We start from the raw sequence: 14,517 nt of genomic DNA, 5'->3' as shown, positions 1-14,517 counted from the left end.
GGGTTACTATAATTATTGGCCTCTGTGTATTATATGTCTACTCTGTTCCATTGATTTACCTTTCTATTTTTTAGCCAGTACCAGAGAGTTTTGATAACCACTGCCGGATAGTATAGTTTAAGATCTGGAACTACTAAACCTCCTTCCTTTACATTTTTTCATTAATTCCTCTGATATTCTTAATTTTTTGTTTTTCCAAATGAATTGTGTTATTATTTTTTCTAGCTCAGTAAAATAATTTTTGGTAATTTTATTGGGATGGCACTGAATAAATGGATTAGTTTAGAAAACTGTCATTTTTAATTATATTGGCTCTGCCTACTTGTAAATAATGAATATTTCTCCAATTATTTAAACCTAACTTTATTTGTATAAAAATGTTTTATAGTTATATTCATGTAGTTCCTGGGTTTGTTTTGGTAGGCATACTCCCAGGTATTTTATACTGTCTACAATTATTTTAATTGGGGCAACTCTTACTATCTTTTCTTGCAGGGTTTTGTTGGTGATACATAGAAATGCTGATGATTTATGTGGATTTCTTTTATATACTGCTACTTTGCCAAAAATTATTGTTTCTCCAACATTTAGTTAAACCTTTAGGATTTTCCAACTGTATCATATTGTTTTCAAAAAGAGATAATTTTATTGCCTCATTCTTAATCCTTCAATTTCTTTTTTTCTTCTATTGCTATTGATAGGATTTCTAATACAATGCTGAATAATATTTGTGACAATGGGCACCCTTGCTTCACTCCTAATCTTATTGGGAAGGCTTCTAGTCTATCCTAATTACAAATTATGCTTGCTGATGGCTTTAGGGTAGATGCTTCTTATCTTTTAATGGAAAAAACCCATTTATACCTATGTTTTCAAGTGTTTTTAATAGAAATGACTGTTGTATTTTATCAAAAGCTTTTTCTGCATCTACTGATATAATTATATGATTTTTGTTATTTTTCTTATTGAAATAATCAAGTTAATAGTATTCTTTATGCTAAACCATCCCTGTATTCCTGGTAAAAATCCCACTTGGTCACAATGTATAATCTTTGTAATATACTGTTTCAGTCTCCCAGCTAGTATTTTATGTAGGCTTTTTGCATCCAGATTCGTTAATGAAATTGTAATATAATTTTGTTTCTCTGTTTTCACTCTTCCTGGTTTAGGTATAAGTACCCTATTTGTTTCATAAAAGGGGTTTGGTAGGACTCCTTTGCCTATTATTCCAAATAATGTGTTTAATATTGGAATTAGTTGACCTTTAAATGTTTGATAAATCCATCTGGTCCTGGTGCTTTTTTCTTAAGAAGCTCATTTATGGTCAGTTCATTTTTTTTTTTTTCTAAAACAGGTTTATTTAGATATTCTATTTCCTCTTCTGTTGATCTAGGCAGTTTATATTTTTGTAAATATTCTTCCATGTCACTTAAATTGTTAAATTTATTGGCATAAAATTGGGCAAAATAACTCCTTATAATTGCTTTGATTTCATCATCATATAGTGGCATATTCACCTTTTAAATAATATTAGTGATTTGGTTTTCTCTCTGTTTAAAATTATATTAATCAATGGTTTATCTGTTTGTTTTTTTTCATAAAAACCAAGTCCTAGATTTATTTATTAATTCAACAGGTTTTTTTACACCCAATTTTATTAATCTCACCTTTAGTTTTTAAGATTTCCAATTTGGTGTTTAATGGAGGGTTTTTAATTTATTCTTTTTCTAGTTTTTTCAGTTGTATAGCCAATTCATTGCTTTGCTCTTTCTCTGTTTTATTAGTGTATTTAGAAATATAAATTTTCTTCTGATTATTACTACTTTTGCACTACTTTTTTCCCATTGGTTTCAATATGTTGCTTCATTATTGTCATTCTTTTTATTTTTGTTTTTTTTTTAATTTTATTTTAGACTCAAGGGCCAGAATACAAATACAGAATAGAAGAAAAGAAACAAAATATATCATAAACTTAAATACTGAAACTTAAATACAAAGAAAGAAAAAAAGCATGTCATGTGCATAGCAGAACGTAAGAGAGGATTCAAAATATGTGACAATAAATTTTCATTTTGAGAAAGCCTGTATAATAAATAATATACGTTGTGTTGAGAATTGTCCATCTTTTCATTGCTCCTTGTGAGTTTTCTTTAGTTCTCTGCTGGGCACTTTTTTACTTTGTTCTTCCCCCCTGCCCCAGAAGGCTACAATAAGGTTTAGCTATGTTTCTCTATAGGTATAGATACATACATACACATATACATACATATACAGACATATACTTTCCCAAACATACTCTACTCCTGATTTTTGTTTTTATGTCTGTGCATATCTAGTTTCCTATCCCTTCTGACTCCTCTACTTTATATCTACAGACTACCCTGCTGTCCTATTACTTGCCTACCCCCTTCCAAGGATCCCTCCCCTATCCTCCCATTCCCATAAATCTAAACACCCTTCCATCATTCTCTCCTCTAAAAATCCCTCCCTTGTCCTCTCCCCCTCCCTATTCCCCTACCATTTTATTTCTTCTAAATTTAGAAGACTTTTATACTCTTCTAACTATATACGTGCATATAAATGTATATATTATTCCCTCTTAAACCCATTCCAAATGAAAATAGGTTACCAGAACTACCAGCCCTCTACTCCCATCTAATTCCTCTGTATCCATTCTTCCTCTTTTACCTCATTTGTATAAAATAGTTACTCTTTTTAGCTGTTCCTAAATGATTTTACCTTTTAAATTCATATCAGTCAGGTTTACTGCAATCTTTCTTATGAGTTCACCGATTATTAATAAGAATCTTAGACATACATTTTACATATATAAAAGGTAAACAGTCTGTCCTTATGAATTCCTTATAATCAGTTGTTGGTATGTCCCTTACGTCTCTCTTGGTTCTTGTATGTCGAATCTTCTATTAAGTTCAGGATTTTTTTTTAACAAAGTCTTGAAAGTCTGAGAGTTTATCAAATGTCCATTTTTTTTCATTCAGGATAATACTTAACTTTGCAAGGTATATTTTCAGCCAGAGCCCCAGGTCTTTTGCTCTTTGATATATTGTGTTCCAAGACCTGTGGTCCTTTAATGTCTCTGCTGCTAGGTCTTCTGTAATTCTAATTGTGGAGCCATCATATTTAAATTGTTCTAATCTTGATGCTTTTAAAATTCTAGCCTTGAGCTGGGGAATTTGACTGTGATATTCCTATGAGTTTTCCTCATAGGATCTCTTTTAAGTGGTGTTCGATGGATTTTTTCTATTTCTACTTCCCTGCCTTGTTCTAACGCTTCAGGACAATTTTCTTTAATTATTTCTTGTATTATTGTATCAAGATTCTTTTTTTGATCATAACTTTCCATTAGTCTGATTATTTTTGTCCTTTCTCTTCTTGGTCTATTCTCCAAATCTATTTTTTTTTGTTTCACTTTCTCTTCTATTTTTCATTATTCATATTTTGTTTATATTATTTCTTGATCTCTCATAATTTCACTGGCTTCACTTTGCCCAATTCTAATTTTCAATGTGTCATTTTCCTCCTTAAGATTCTGGATCTCCTTTTCTAGTTGGTTGACTTTCCTTTCATAACCTTCTTGTTTTTCTTGGATTTTTTTTTTTAGTTTTTCCTCCATCTCTGTCATTTGATTTTTAAAGTCTTTTTAAAGATCTTCTATAAATTCTTTTTGGGCAGATGACCATTTGACATTACTCTTTGGGGGTTAATTTACTTCAATACCCTCCTCTGAAAATGAGCCCCAGGCCTCTCTATACCCATAATAGCTTTCTATGGTTGGATTCTTTCTCCTTTGCCTGTGCACTTTTTGTGGTAATAGCTTGATTTTTGTAATCACCTCTAGCCCTGGGGTATGGGAAATAGTGCCTCTTGCCCCAGATCTTCAGTTCTCCCCTCTACCCTGGAACCAAAGCCAAACCTCCAACCTCTTGTAAGTGCCCACAGCCAGGGGCTCTCTGCCCCATTGCTTCTACACTCACCAGGCCTGTGTGGGCTCCTTCTTGTCCCCACCGCTTTTTGCAGCACAGCTGGGTCTGGCATTCCTCATCAGTAGAGGTTCCCTCAATCTTCCTGGGCTCAAACGCCCAACTCCTCTCACTATCCCAGAGTGAAAAGTTCCTGTGGCTGGCTGAGGCAGGTTCTCAAACCAACTAACCCCAGGACTTGTTGCTTGTTGTTTAAGCTGCTTGAGGCTTGTGGTTAAAACAGAACCTAGCCTGGAGGTGTTTACTCTTCTCAAGGTCTATACCTAGTTCTGGCATTTTTCTTCTGATCTTCTGAAGTTGTCTCTGGAAGACTCAGTTGTGCCCCTATTCTTCTTTGTCTCCACCTACACTTTGTTCACCCTAATGTGCTATTTTAACTATTTGGCGGGGGAAAATCTTGAGAGCTTGGAATTTTCTGACCTACTCCACCATCTTTCCAGAATCCTCTCCCGTTGTCATTTTTTTAAATGAAATTATTGTTTCTATGATTTGTTCTTTAATCTATTCATTCTTTAAAATGGGGTTGTTTAGTCTCCAGTTAGTTTTTAATCTGTGCTTCCACGGTCCCTTATTAAATATAATTTTATGCTATGGTGATCTGAAAAGGATGCTTTTAATATTTCTGCTTTTCTGCACTTAACTATAAAGTTTTTATGCCTTAATATATGGTTAATTTTTGTAAAAGTACCATGTACCACTGAGAAAAGGGTGTATTCCTTTCTATTCCCATTCATTTCTTTCCAGATATCTATCAAAAGTAGCTTATCTAAGAGTCTATTCACCTCCTTAATGTCTTTCTTATTTATTTGTGGGTTAGATTTAACTAATTCTGAGAGAAGGTTAAAGTCAACCCACTATTACAGTATTCACCATTTAACTTGTCCTTTAAAAATTCAGATGCTATAGCGTTTGGTGCATATACATTTCATATTGAGAATGCTTCATTTTCTATGGTACCTTTTGTCATAATGTGGTTTCCCTGTTTATCACTTTTAATTAAATCTATTTTAGTTTTGACCTTGTCTGAGATCATGATTGCCATCTCTGCCTTTTTACCTCAGTTGAAGCATAATGAATTCTTCTCCAGCCATTAATTTAACTGTGTGTAGCTCTCATTTTAAAATGTGTTTCTTGTAAATAACATATTATCAAATTCTTTTTTACTACATTCTGCTAGTCAAATGGATGAGTTCATCCCATTCACATTCAAAATTATTATAACTACTAGTTGTAAGCCTTCTATGTATGCTGTTTCAAACTATCCACATAATGATAACATTTTCCCATATAAGTAAGCAGTTTGACCTTATTGAGTCCCTTTTAATATTCACTTTATGCTTCTCTTGGACCTTATGTAAAATTTGCCATTCGGTTCTGGTCTTTTTACTACAAATACCTGAAAGTCTTTCAATTCATTAAATATCTTTTTTTTTCTGTTTAGGATTATACTCAGTTTTACTGGTTAAGTTATACTTGGTTGCAAATGCAGATCCTTTGCTCTTCAAAATAAAATTTCCCAAGCCCTTTGTTCTTTTAATGTAGAAGCTGCTGGATCTTGTGTTATCCTGACTGTAGATCCATAGTATTAAATATTTTTTTCTTGTTCTTTGTAGTATTTTCTCCTTAACCTGGGAGCTTTGAAACTTGGTTATGATGTTTCTGTGACTTTTCAGTTTGGGATCTCTTTCAGATGATGATTGATGGATTTTTTCTATTTCGATTTTACCTTTTCATTCTAGAAATTCTGGGCAATCATCCTTGGTGATTTCTTGTAATAATGTATCTAGACTCTTTTTAAAAGCATAACTTTCAGGTAATCCAACAATTCTTATATTCTCTATCCTCTACATCAGTTGCTTTTCTAACAAGATGTTTCACATGCTCTTCCATTTTTTCATTCTTTTCTTTTTTTTATTATTTTCTCATATCTTAGAAAGTCTTTAGCTAATCTTTGCCCAATTCTAGTTTTCAAAGAGTTATTTTCTTCCTTAAGTTTCTGGATCTCTTTGTCTAATTGGTTGACTTTCTTTTCATAATTTTCTTGACTTTCTTGGATTGTACTTTTTTTTTCCTTAATTTTTCCTCAACCTCACTTACTTGATTTTAAAAGTCTTTTCAAAGCCCTTTCAAGAATCTTTTTTGTGCTTTTGACCATCTGAGATCTTTCTTCGAAGTAGGAGTGGTTTTTTTAAACTTCACTATCTTCTGAGTATGACCCCACATCTTCTCTATCCCCATAGTCACTATCTATGGTGGCGCTATTTCTCCTTTGCTTCCTCCTCCTCATTATTATTATTTTTAGCAGTTTATTGCTATAGTCAGGTTCTAATCCCACGGTGTGAGGGATGATGCCTCAGGCTTCAGGTTTTTTGTACTATTGTGTTCTGAGCTCTGTCGAGAAGCCTGATACTAGGCACTTTTTTCTGCCCCTGAGCCATGGCTAGGGCCCCCAGCCATGCTATTACTGAAAACACTCTTGTTCCCTGTGGTCCCTCCTGTGGCTGTAAACTTCAGTTCACCTCTCTGCCTTGGAACCAACCAAGGACTCCACTCTCCTGCAAATGCCCATAGCTGACAGGATCCCTGCCCCTATTTCTGTACTCACTGAATGTGTTCTCACTAATTCTCATCCACAGCTGCAGCCTAGGACCACATTTGGTCAGCATATACTGGGCCTCACATCCTGCGACAGTGGAGAGTCCTTCAGTCTTCCCCTACTCAGCTGTCTAACACCCACACTGTCTATGAGGTGAAAGTTCTTGAAACTAAAGCTGCCACCAACTCACCAGCCCCCAGGGCTTATTGTTTGTTGATTCATCTGAGTCTGCCTGCACTTCAGTCAGGCCAAACCTCTACCCCTAGAGGTCATATCTTTCTTAAGGTCTTCTCAAGTTGCCTTAGGAGGACAAATGCTTTACCCCAACTTTTAATTATTTCTGCCATTCAAAGTTCATTAAGAAATGACATTTACCTTGTTTGTGGGAGAATTTTGGAGAGCCTGGTATTTTCTGTCTTATTCTACCATCTTACCAGAATCCTCTCTTGTTTTGTTTTTAAAATAATTTTTTTTGTTCTTTTAAAAAAATCTTTAACTCTTGCGGGAATTCTTGTTGAGCTTGTGTGCAACTTGTGTTTTTCTTTGATGTTTTGCTTATAGATGTTTTCAAGTTATTGTCTTCTTCTGTGTCCATTAGATTGTTAGTTCCTTGAGGGGAGGGACTGCTTTTGCCTCTTTTTGTATTTCTATCACTTAGCACAGTGTCTAGTACATAGTAAGTGCTTAATAGATGTGTATGAATTGACTGAATGTTTGTGTCTTAAACTTCCTTTTCAACGCAGTAGCTCTTTATGGTTTCATCCTTTTTGTCTGTTTGTTTGCTCATTCTTTCAGCCTACTCCTTGAATTTGGACTTTATGTTAGTATTGTGCTCTGCTCACTTCTCGTATGAGGGTGGGGAGATGTCTAGTCTGAGAATCTGTTCTTTTAAGACCTTCTGTGGCTTTCATTATTTAGTCTTAGGGCCTTCAAGTTTTCAGTGCTCCCAAAGAGGTGATCTGGGGAGAGCTCTGTAAATTCCTGATTGGAATTTGGGTCTGTTGGCTTGTGCATCATGGAGTTTTTGTATACTCTTCTTGGACTCAGTCACTGTTAGACCACTGAGAGCTTCTGCAGGTTTAGAGTGACTGAACTGTTGGTTTCCCTATGGCCTAGGCCACTCCTGCCCTGGTTATTCACTTAAAGGTTTATATGCTAGGATAAAGGTAGGAACTGAGTTGGCTTTATTCTCCTAGTTTCATAGCTACATAGCTATATTTTGGGGACTTATTCTGTGCTCAGTACTCAGCTAGGGCCCCACTCACTTGTGACCTCTCCTCTCTACCCTGGATTGTATGACCAAACTGAGTAATAAGCAACAGAACTGCCGGATGACATTTTTTCCTATACCCAGCACTAATTCTGAGATCCCCTGAGGTCTCATTCTACTCCTGTCTTTCCTGTTCTGATGCTCTGTCTCAGCCCCTTTTCTCTCCCTGGGCACTAGAATGGTCCCCTTAACCACCAATGCCACCTCATGCTCCTGGCCAGCCCATGTATCAGTGTTGGCAGACCCCTCTGTTTGTCAGAACTGCCCTGGGCTAGGAAAAATGACTTACTATGACATTTTCTTGGCTTTCCCAACCAGAATTCTATGTGGTGCATTTTCTGGTTTCTTGTGGAGGAGGTGTGTTGGGTAAGCTAGGGAAAAATTCTTCTTCTCATGCCATCTCAACTCTGGCACTCTCATTCATGCTTTTTTAACCTATATAATTCTTATATATGTTCTTCCATACATCATCCACGGGAAAAAGAAGTCACAAAGAAGTCTAAAGTTCTCTAGAATTCTCTAATTCTCTTAGAATTCTTTAGGTACCTAAAAATATACAACTCTGGTTTAATTCCAAAAGGCAAATTCTGGGAAAGCTGAAAGCTGACTGGGCCCACTCATTCTAGTTTCCCTGGCTTCCTCTAATAGCTTAGAAAGTTTATCTGTGGGACAACTAAAAAAATTAAAAAGAAAACATTCTCAAAGATACTATATTTTTCTTCTACCTTCCTCAAAAATTACACAAAAGATGTGTTTGATTCACTAATATTAAGACTTGATGAGGAAGAATCTTTCTATTTTTAAACTTAATGTCTAGATAAAATGCAAATATTGGTCACTCTTCTCCTGCTTCTCATTTTGCAGCACAAAAATTTGCTACTTTGTGGAATACAGATATATCAGTTTACATTTGATTCCTTTGGCACTATTTAGACGGAAAGCAGAAATGCAGCCATGCCTTATACTGTTGTTTTAACAATTAAAGAATTTTGTTTCACATGCAGTTTAGCTATGACTGAGCTAGAAAATATGTGGAACAGATACATGGAAACATGGACTGTTAAAATTTTGCCATAAATCCCCTATATGGAGAGGTCTAAAAATAACATTAAAAATAAAGCAACATCCCATGCATATAAACTTTCTCCTTTTAGTTAAGGGGATTGTTTCAATGATTTGACAGTCAAATAAAGAGTACATCATATAAGAAGTAGCTATGATCTACCAATTAAATGAACTACTTTTATGAGCATCCTTTTTATAAGCAGACTCATGGGGGAGAAGATTTCAACAAAAGACTCTCTGGGTCTGGGAACATAGAAAGAGGAATCAAAAAAGGTAGACAAAACAGCTAAAATATCTTTGTGATAAAAGAGGTTTGTATTTGCTTTCTAAAATTTATAAATGCAAATCTGAATTCAATTGTTTGGGAACGATCACTGCTTACATTATCTTCATAACATACATAATTTTAAAAATGTACTTAGCTCCCTTTTCTGCAAAGCAACCTGATAGCCTTAATCTTATCTTCTAAAATGACTTTAAATTGCAACCAGACTCAGGGTTCATGAAATCTCAGCTCTGTGAAGATGGCCTAAGTCACAGGGGACCAAATATTATTTAAAGTAACTTCAGTAAATTCAACATATTCCTTTCAATGCTGTCCCTCTTGTCTGTGATTCTTTTGTGCCTTCCTTATGTTCTCTTCTGTGCATTAAAAAAAGTTTCAATGACCCTCTTTTCTTTTTTCTGTTTTTTTTTATTTGTTATCCTAGTACTATTCATTTCTCTCCCTCACATCCCAATCTTATAGGGAAAACAAAAATAAAAATGAATCATTTGTAATACATTTGCACATTTAAGCAAAACAAATTCTTACACTAGCCTTGTATATTTTATTCCTTTTATTTTTTTTTGTTTTTTGGGGGGCAATTGGGGGCAATTTTTTGGCAGGGCAATTGGGGTTAAGTGACTTGCCCAAGGTCACACAGTGAGTAAGTGTGTCAAATGCCTGAGGCCAAATTTGAACTCAGGTCCTCCTGATTCCAGGGCCAGTGCTCTACTCACTGCGCCACCTAGCTGCCCCTATTTTTTTCTTTTTAGACTCATTCATCACTACATTGTTCAGAGTTCTTGAATGGTCAAAGTTTTTGTGTTTTTAAATGATATTTTTACTGTAGAAACAACAAGTCTCTTCTCTTGGTTCTGCTCACTTGGTTCTGCATTCCTCGTTAGTTCATATAAGTGTTTTCTAGTTTCTCTGAAATTTCCGCTTTCATCATTTCTAACAGCACAATCATATTCCATTAAATCCATCATCTACAATTGGTTTAGCCAAATCTCCTATTGATGGGCATGCCTTGAGTTTCCTGTTCACTGCCACAAGAGTAAGAGCGGCTAGAAATAGTTCAGTACACATGAGTTCTTTTCCTCTTGTTTTGATCTGTTTGTATAAACTTAGTTGTGATATTCCTGGTTTAGCAAATTTGAGATCACAGTTCCAGACTGCTTTACAGAATGACTGTACTAATTTATAGCTTCATTAATGTCAATGTCTATCTCTCCACTGCCCAAACAATTGTCATCCTCCATTTTTGTCATCTTTGCCAATATGATATATGTGAGATGGAACCTGAATATCAGTTTAATTTGCATTTTTCTTATTACTAGTGATTTAGAGCATTTTAAAAAATATAGCTTTTGACAGATAGCTTGGACTTAACCCTTAGAAAAATGCCCATTTTACCTTTGACCATCCATCTATTGGGAAATAGTTCTTGTTCCTATAAACTTGAACCAGTTACCTTGTCAGAGAAATTTGCATCAAAGATTTTCTTTCTTGGCTACCTGTTGCCCTTCTACTCTTAACTACGATGATTTTGTTAAGGCAAGAGCTTAAATTTTATGTAGTCAAAACTATCCAGTTTATGTTCTACGATACTCTCTATCATATTTGGTCATGACTTCTTTCCCTACTGAAAGACTGGCAAAATAATTTTTCCTTTCTCCTCTAATTTGTTTATGTTATCTTTTAAATTTATATTCTGAATCTTTTGTTCTTCCTTTTGCTACTATCTTTGTACCTCTAAATAATAGTCCTTAGGCAGTTTGTCACTGCATAGGTAAATTAATGTAATGTAATGTAATATAATGTAATATAATTATCATTTTTATTATATCAGACAACCCGTGAACAATTAATACTTCTCCATTACTCAGGTCTGTATTTTATTCATTCATTCTGAATATTGTTTTCCTAGGTCTACTTACTTTCGATCAGTTCTTAGAAGTCTTTCTACGTTTCCTTGAATTCTTCATAGTCACCATTTCTTAGGGCATAGTAATATTCTACTACATCATGTGCCATGATTTGTTATATCATTACCAAATAGATGAGCATTTACTTTGTTTCTGGTTCTTTGCTACTACAAGGAGTACTGTATACATGTTTTAGTGTATACTATAGCTTTCATTCTGTCTTCAAACTCCCTAGGGAATATACCTAGAGTCTCTATCTAGGGTATAGACATTTAACACATTTTCATAGAAAAGTTCTAAATTGCTTTCCAGAATAATTGGATCCAATTCACAGATCCACCAACAGTGTATTAGCAGGTATTTTTTTCTCATGGTCTAAAAGAGCATCAATTAAGAAATATCTGATTAAAAGGTAGCATTTTTCTACCACCATAATTAGTTCCTTCTGCCTATATATATTCTTCTTCTTAGTGTAACTAATTTGGATTTGGATTTCTAGCTCTAAAATGCTACTATAATCAATAGATCTGAATGAAAAATTATTATATTTTAAAAGGTATTGCAGATGTCACTTCCTCACTCACACCAATATTACAGTAAACAAAAATTTGATGCAATGAGAATACTGAGAGATAGATGAACAACAAAATATATTTTATGAAACTATCACTTTCACTGACATGGCTGAGAGAAGGAAAAGACAGTCAAATATTTCTTTATTGATTGGTTATCAAAAGGTAAAGGTAATAAAATGACAGACAAGGGCTTTAAGGAAAAGTGAAAAAGATATTACTGGCGTTACCTTTTACCACTTATTAAAAATGTGAGCACCACTTACAAGCGGTTATGAATATTCTGTTGTATATGTTGCATAAATACAACCTGGGATGGGGTGGGGACAGAGGAATATTCTGGGGATAAATAATACTAAATGGAAGGTCAGAAATGTTTGTCTAATATAGACATGGCTTTAGTATCCTGAGGAAAAACAAAATGTATCTTGGGGGAAATAAAGAGTGCTACAGTAAGATTTTTCAAGCTTATGCATTATCGCCATCATTTCTACTTAATTAGTAAAGTAGAATCTAAACAGATTAGTGCTAGGCAATGTTTTCTCCTATAGTCATTTTGTCCTTAAAATTGAAAATGTTGCTGTACCTTTTTCTTCTGTTCTGAAAACCAGCTGAGGTCTTTTCTTGAGCCTTGAGGCAAAATATGAAGATCTACTAATACAGCAAAGTTCCTACACTGCAAGACATCAAAAGGAGAAAATGTTAAGTATGTTGGGCTTGTATTCAACAAACAATGAAAGAAATAATCACTGATCACTGTGAGCATATGAAATGGTAAGAAGGGTGGGACTTTTTTACTGTCTTCTCTTTTGGAATGCTGAGGTAATCAAGTACCTTTGATGAGTTTTGAATTTCAAATGTAATGGCAAGCAAAGTGGACTTTTTGCTGTTTTTTGTTTGAGTGCTTCTCAGCACTGAGGTAATCAAGTGCCTTTGATGACATGCTTAAGAAACAAGAAAGCCCAGTTCACAAGAGTTTGAGTCACAGGATTGTGACACCCTCAGACCTTGAGAAGGGTATATAAGATCTGAGGTTAGCATTTTGCTTGGGGCTCTCACTCACTGGGAGAATGCCATGTGATTTGACCAGAGGAGACTTTGGGTAGCTGTCATGGGGCCCCCCAGCTTTGAAAACACAGATGTTGGTGCTTCTCTCTCTGGTAACTGTATGTATTGCTATGGACAGATAGAAGCCTGTCTACTGATTTGTGTTTGTTCTGTTTATATAATGTATGCTTGTAATTTCTGTTTGTGTTCTCTCTGAAATTCAGGGTGCTGGCTTTTCCCCCTGAACTACGTGAATGATATGTGTATGTTTAATTAAGTTGAGATTGTTAACCCCTTAAAGTTGCTTTCCTTAGAAAAGCAAATCAAAGAACTTGTGCTAGCAGCCTTCCTGTGTGCTGGCGTTATTGGCCTTACACCTCCATAGCAGCTGCCAGTGACGTTGTTACAGCATACGACTCAACGGCGATAAATACAATTACACACTAGAAATATGAGGAGGCAGAGGTGGTTTTCTTTACCTGTTATTCCCTTTTACAAGTTTAAAATAAATTGCAAGAATACTTAGTAGAATTAAACTGGTAATCACATGGTCCGTTTAATTCAGTGCTCTCATTGGTGCGAGTATTCCCTCCAATAATGCTGACTGCAACCTCTCTATGTCTGACCACATGTTGTGATTCTTGGCTTTGCGTAAACATACTATAGAAGGCCCACCCAACATATCTTTGATGACATCCTTTACTCTACTTCTCCAACAAAATTGCTTGTTTGTAACTTTAGCCCATCACTTGCCTTTCCATTGTGCTTTCAGAGACCACAGGATTCTATGACTTGTAGCCATATAACATAACTGGGAAAACAAGATAGTAGATAGGGAAAGGAACTGTGATTCTCCTGATTTATTAAGATGAAGAAACTCCCTCTACCATGCAGAGCAGCACATTATCTGCAACTGCGAGTCTTACAGAGTTGCCTATATGCTGGATGAACACTGGTGGTCAAAAACGTGAGAAGCTTTGGGGTTTAAAAGAACTATTTAACGTCCCAAAGGCAATCTAATTCACTCTCCCCCTCTTGTTAATTCTGGGCTCAGATCACTGTCCATTTGTGGTGTTGGTCCACGATGTGTTATAGGTTGTCCACCCAACAGTGCATTGTAGTCTGAGTAACAGGCATTCTTCATCCAGTTGGTTTTAAAAATGTGAACAGCTAAGACAAAGGTATTTGATTGACTAGGAAACTGCACATTCTAGTGTCTCATGTAATAATCAAGCATAATGTTATCTATAAGCACGAACACCCAGAGCAGGGGTTGGCAAACCATAGCCCATGAGTCAAATTCAGCCCACCACCTGTTTTTGCATGGCTCACAAGCTAAAAAGCAATTGTTCACAGATGAAATTGTGTTTGATTATTCTATCAGGTCCCAGAACACCATAGAGCTTTCTAATCACTCAATCACCCTTGTCTTAGCTGTTCACACTTATAAAATCAACTAAATGATGAATATCTATTGTCTAGACCAGGGATCCTTTAGGTCCTCAAGTGCAGCCCTTTGACTGAATCCAAACTTCACAGAACAAATCCCCTTAATAAAAGTATTTGTTCTGTAAAACTTGGACTCAGTCAAAAAGCCACATCCAAGGACCTAGAAGGCCTCAAGGCCACAGATTCCCCACCCTTCATCTAGACTATGATATAGTACAATACAATACAATGCAATGTAAGTATAACACAAATATATTTTAAAATGTAAAAAGCTTTCCTAGCTCAGGACAAACAAAAACAGGTGGTGGGCTAACTTTGCTGACC

At 35.4% G+C, this 14,517-nt stretch overlaps 1 protein-coding gene across 1 annotated transcript in view; it reads right to left on the bottom strand.

Moving 5' to 3' along the window:
- Positions 1 to 14,517, bottom strand: part of LOC118843989 (SLX4 interacting protein) — a 229,372-nt gene that overhangs the window by 89,010 nt on the left and 125,845 nt on the right. Inside the window, 1 exon segment of the mRNA XM_036751801.1 lies at positions 12,284 to 12,373. Coding sequence (XP_036607696.1) covers positions 12,284 to 12,373 — 90 coding nt within the window.

Source organism: Trichosurus vulpecula, chromosome 3 (assembly GCF_011100635.1).
Source record: "Trichosurus vulpecula isolate mTriVul1 chromosome 3, mTriVul1.pri, whole genome shotgun sequence".
NCBI classification, from domain to species: domain Eukaryota; kingdom Metazoa; phylum Chordata; class Mammalia; order Diprotodontia; family Phalangeridae; genus Trichosurus; species Trichosurus vulpecula.
This window is presented reverse-complemented; position numbering and strand designations above follow the sequence as displayed.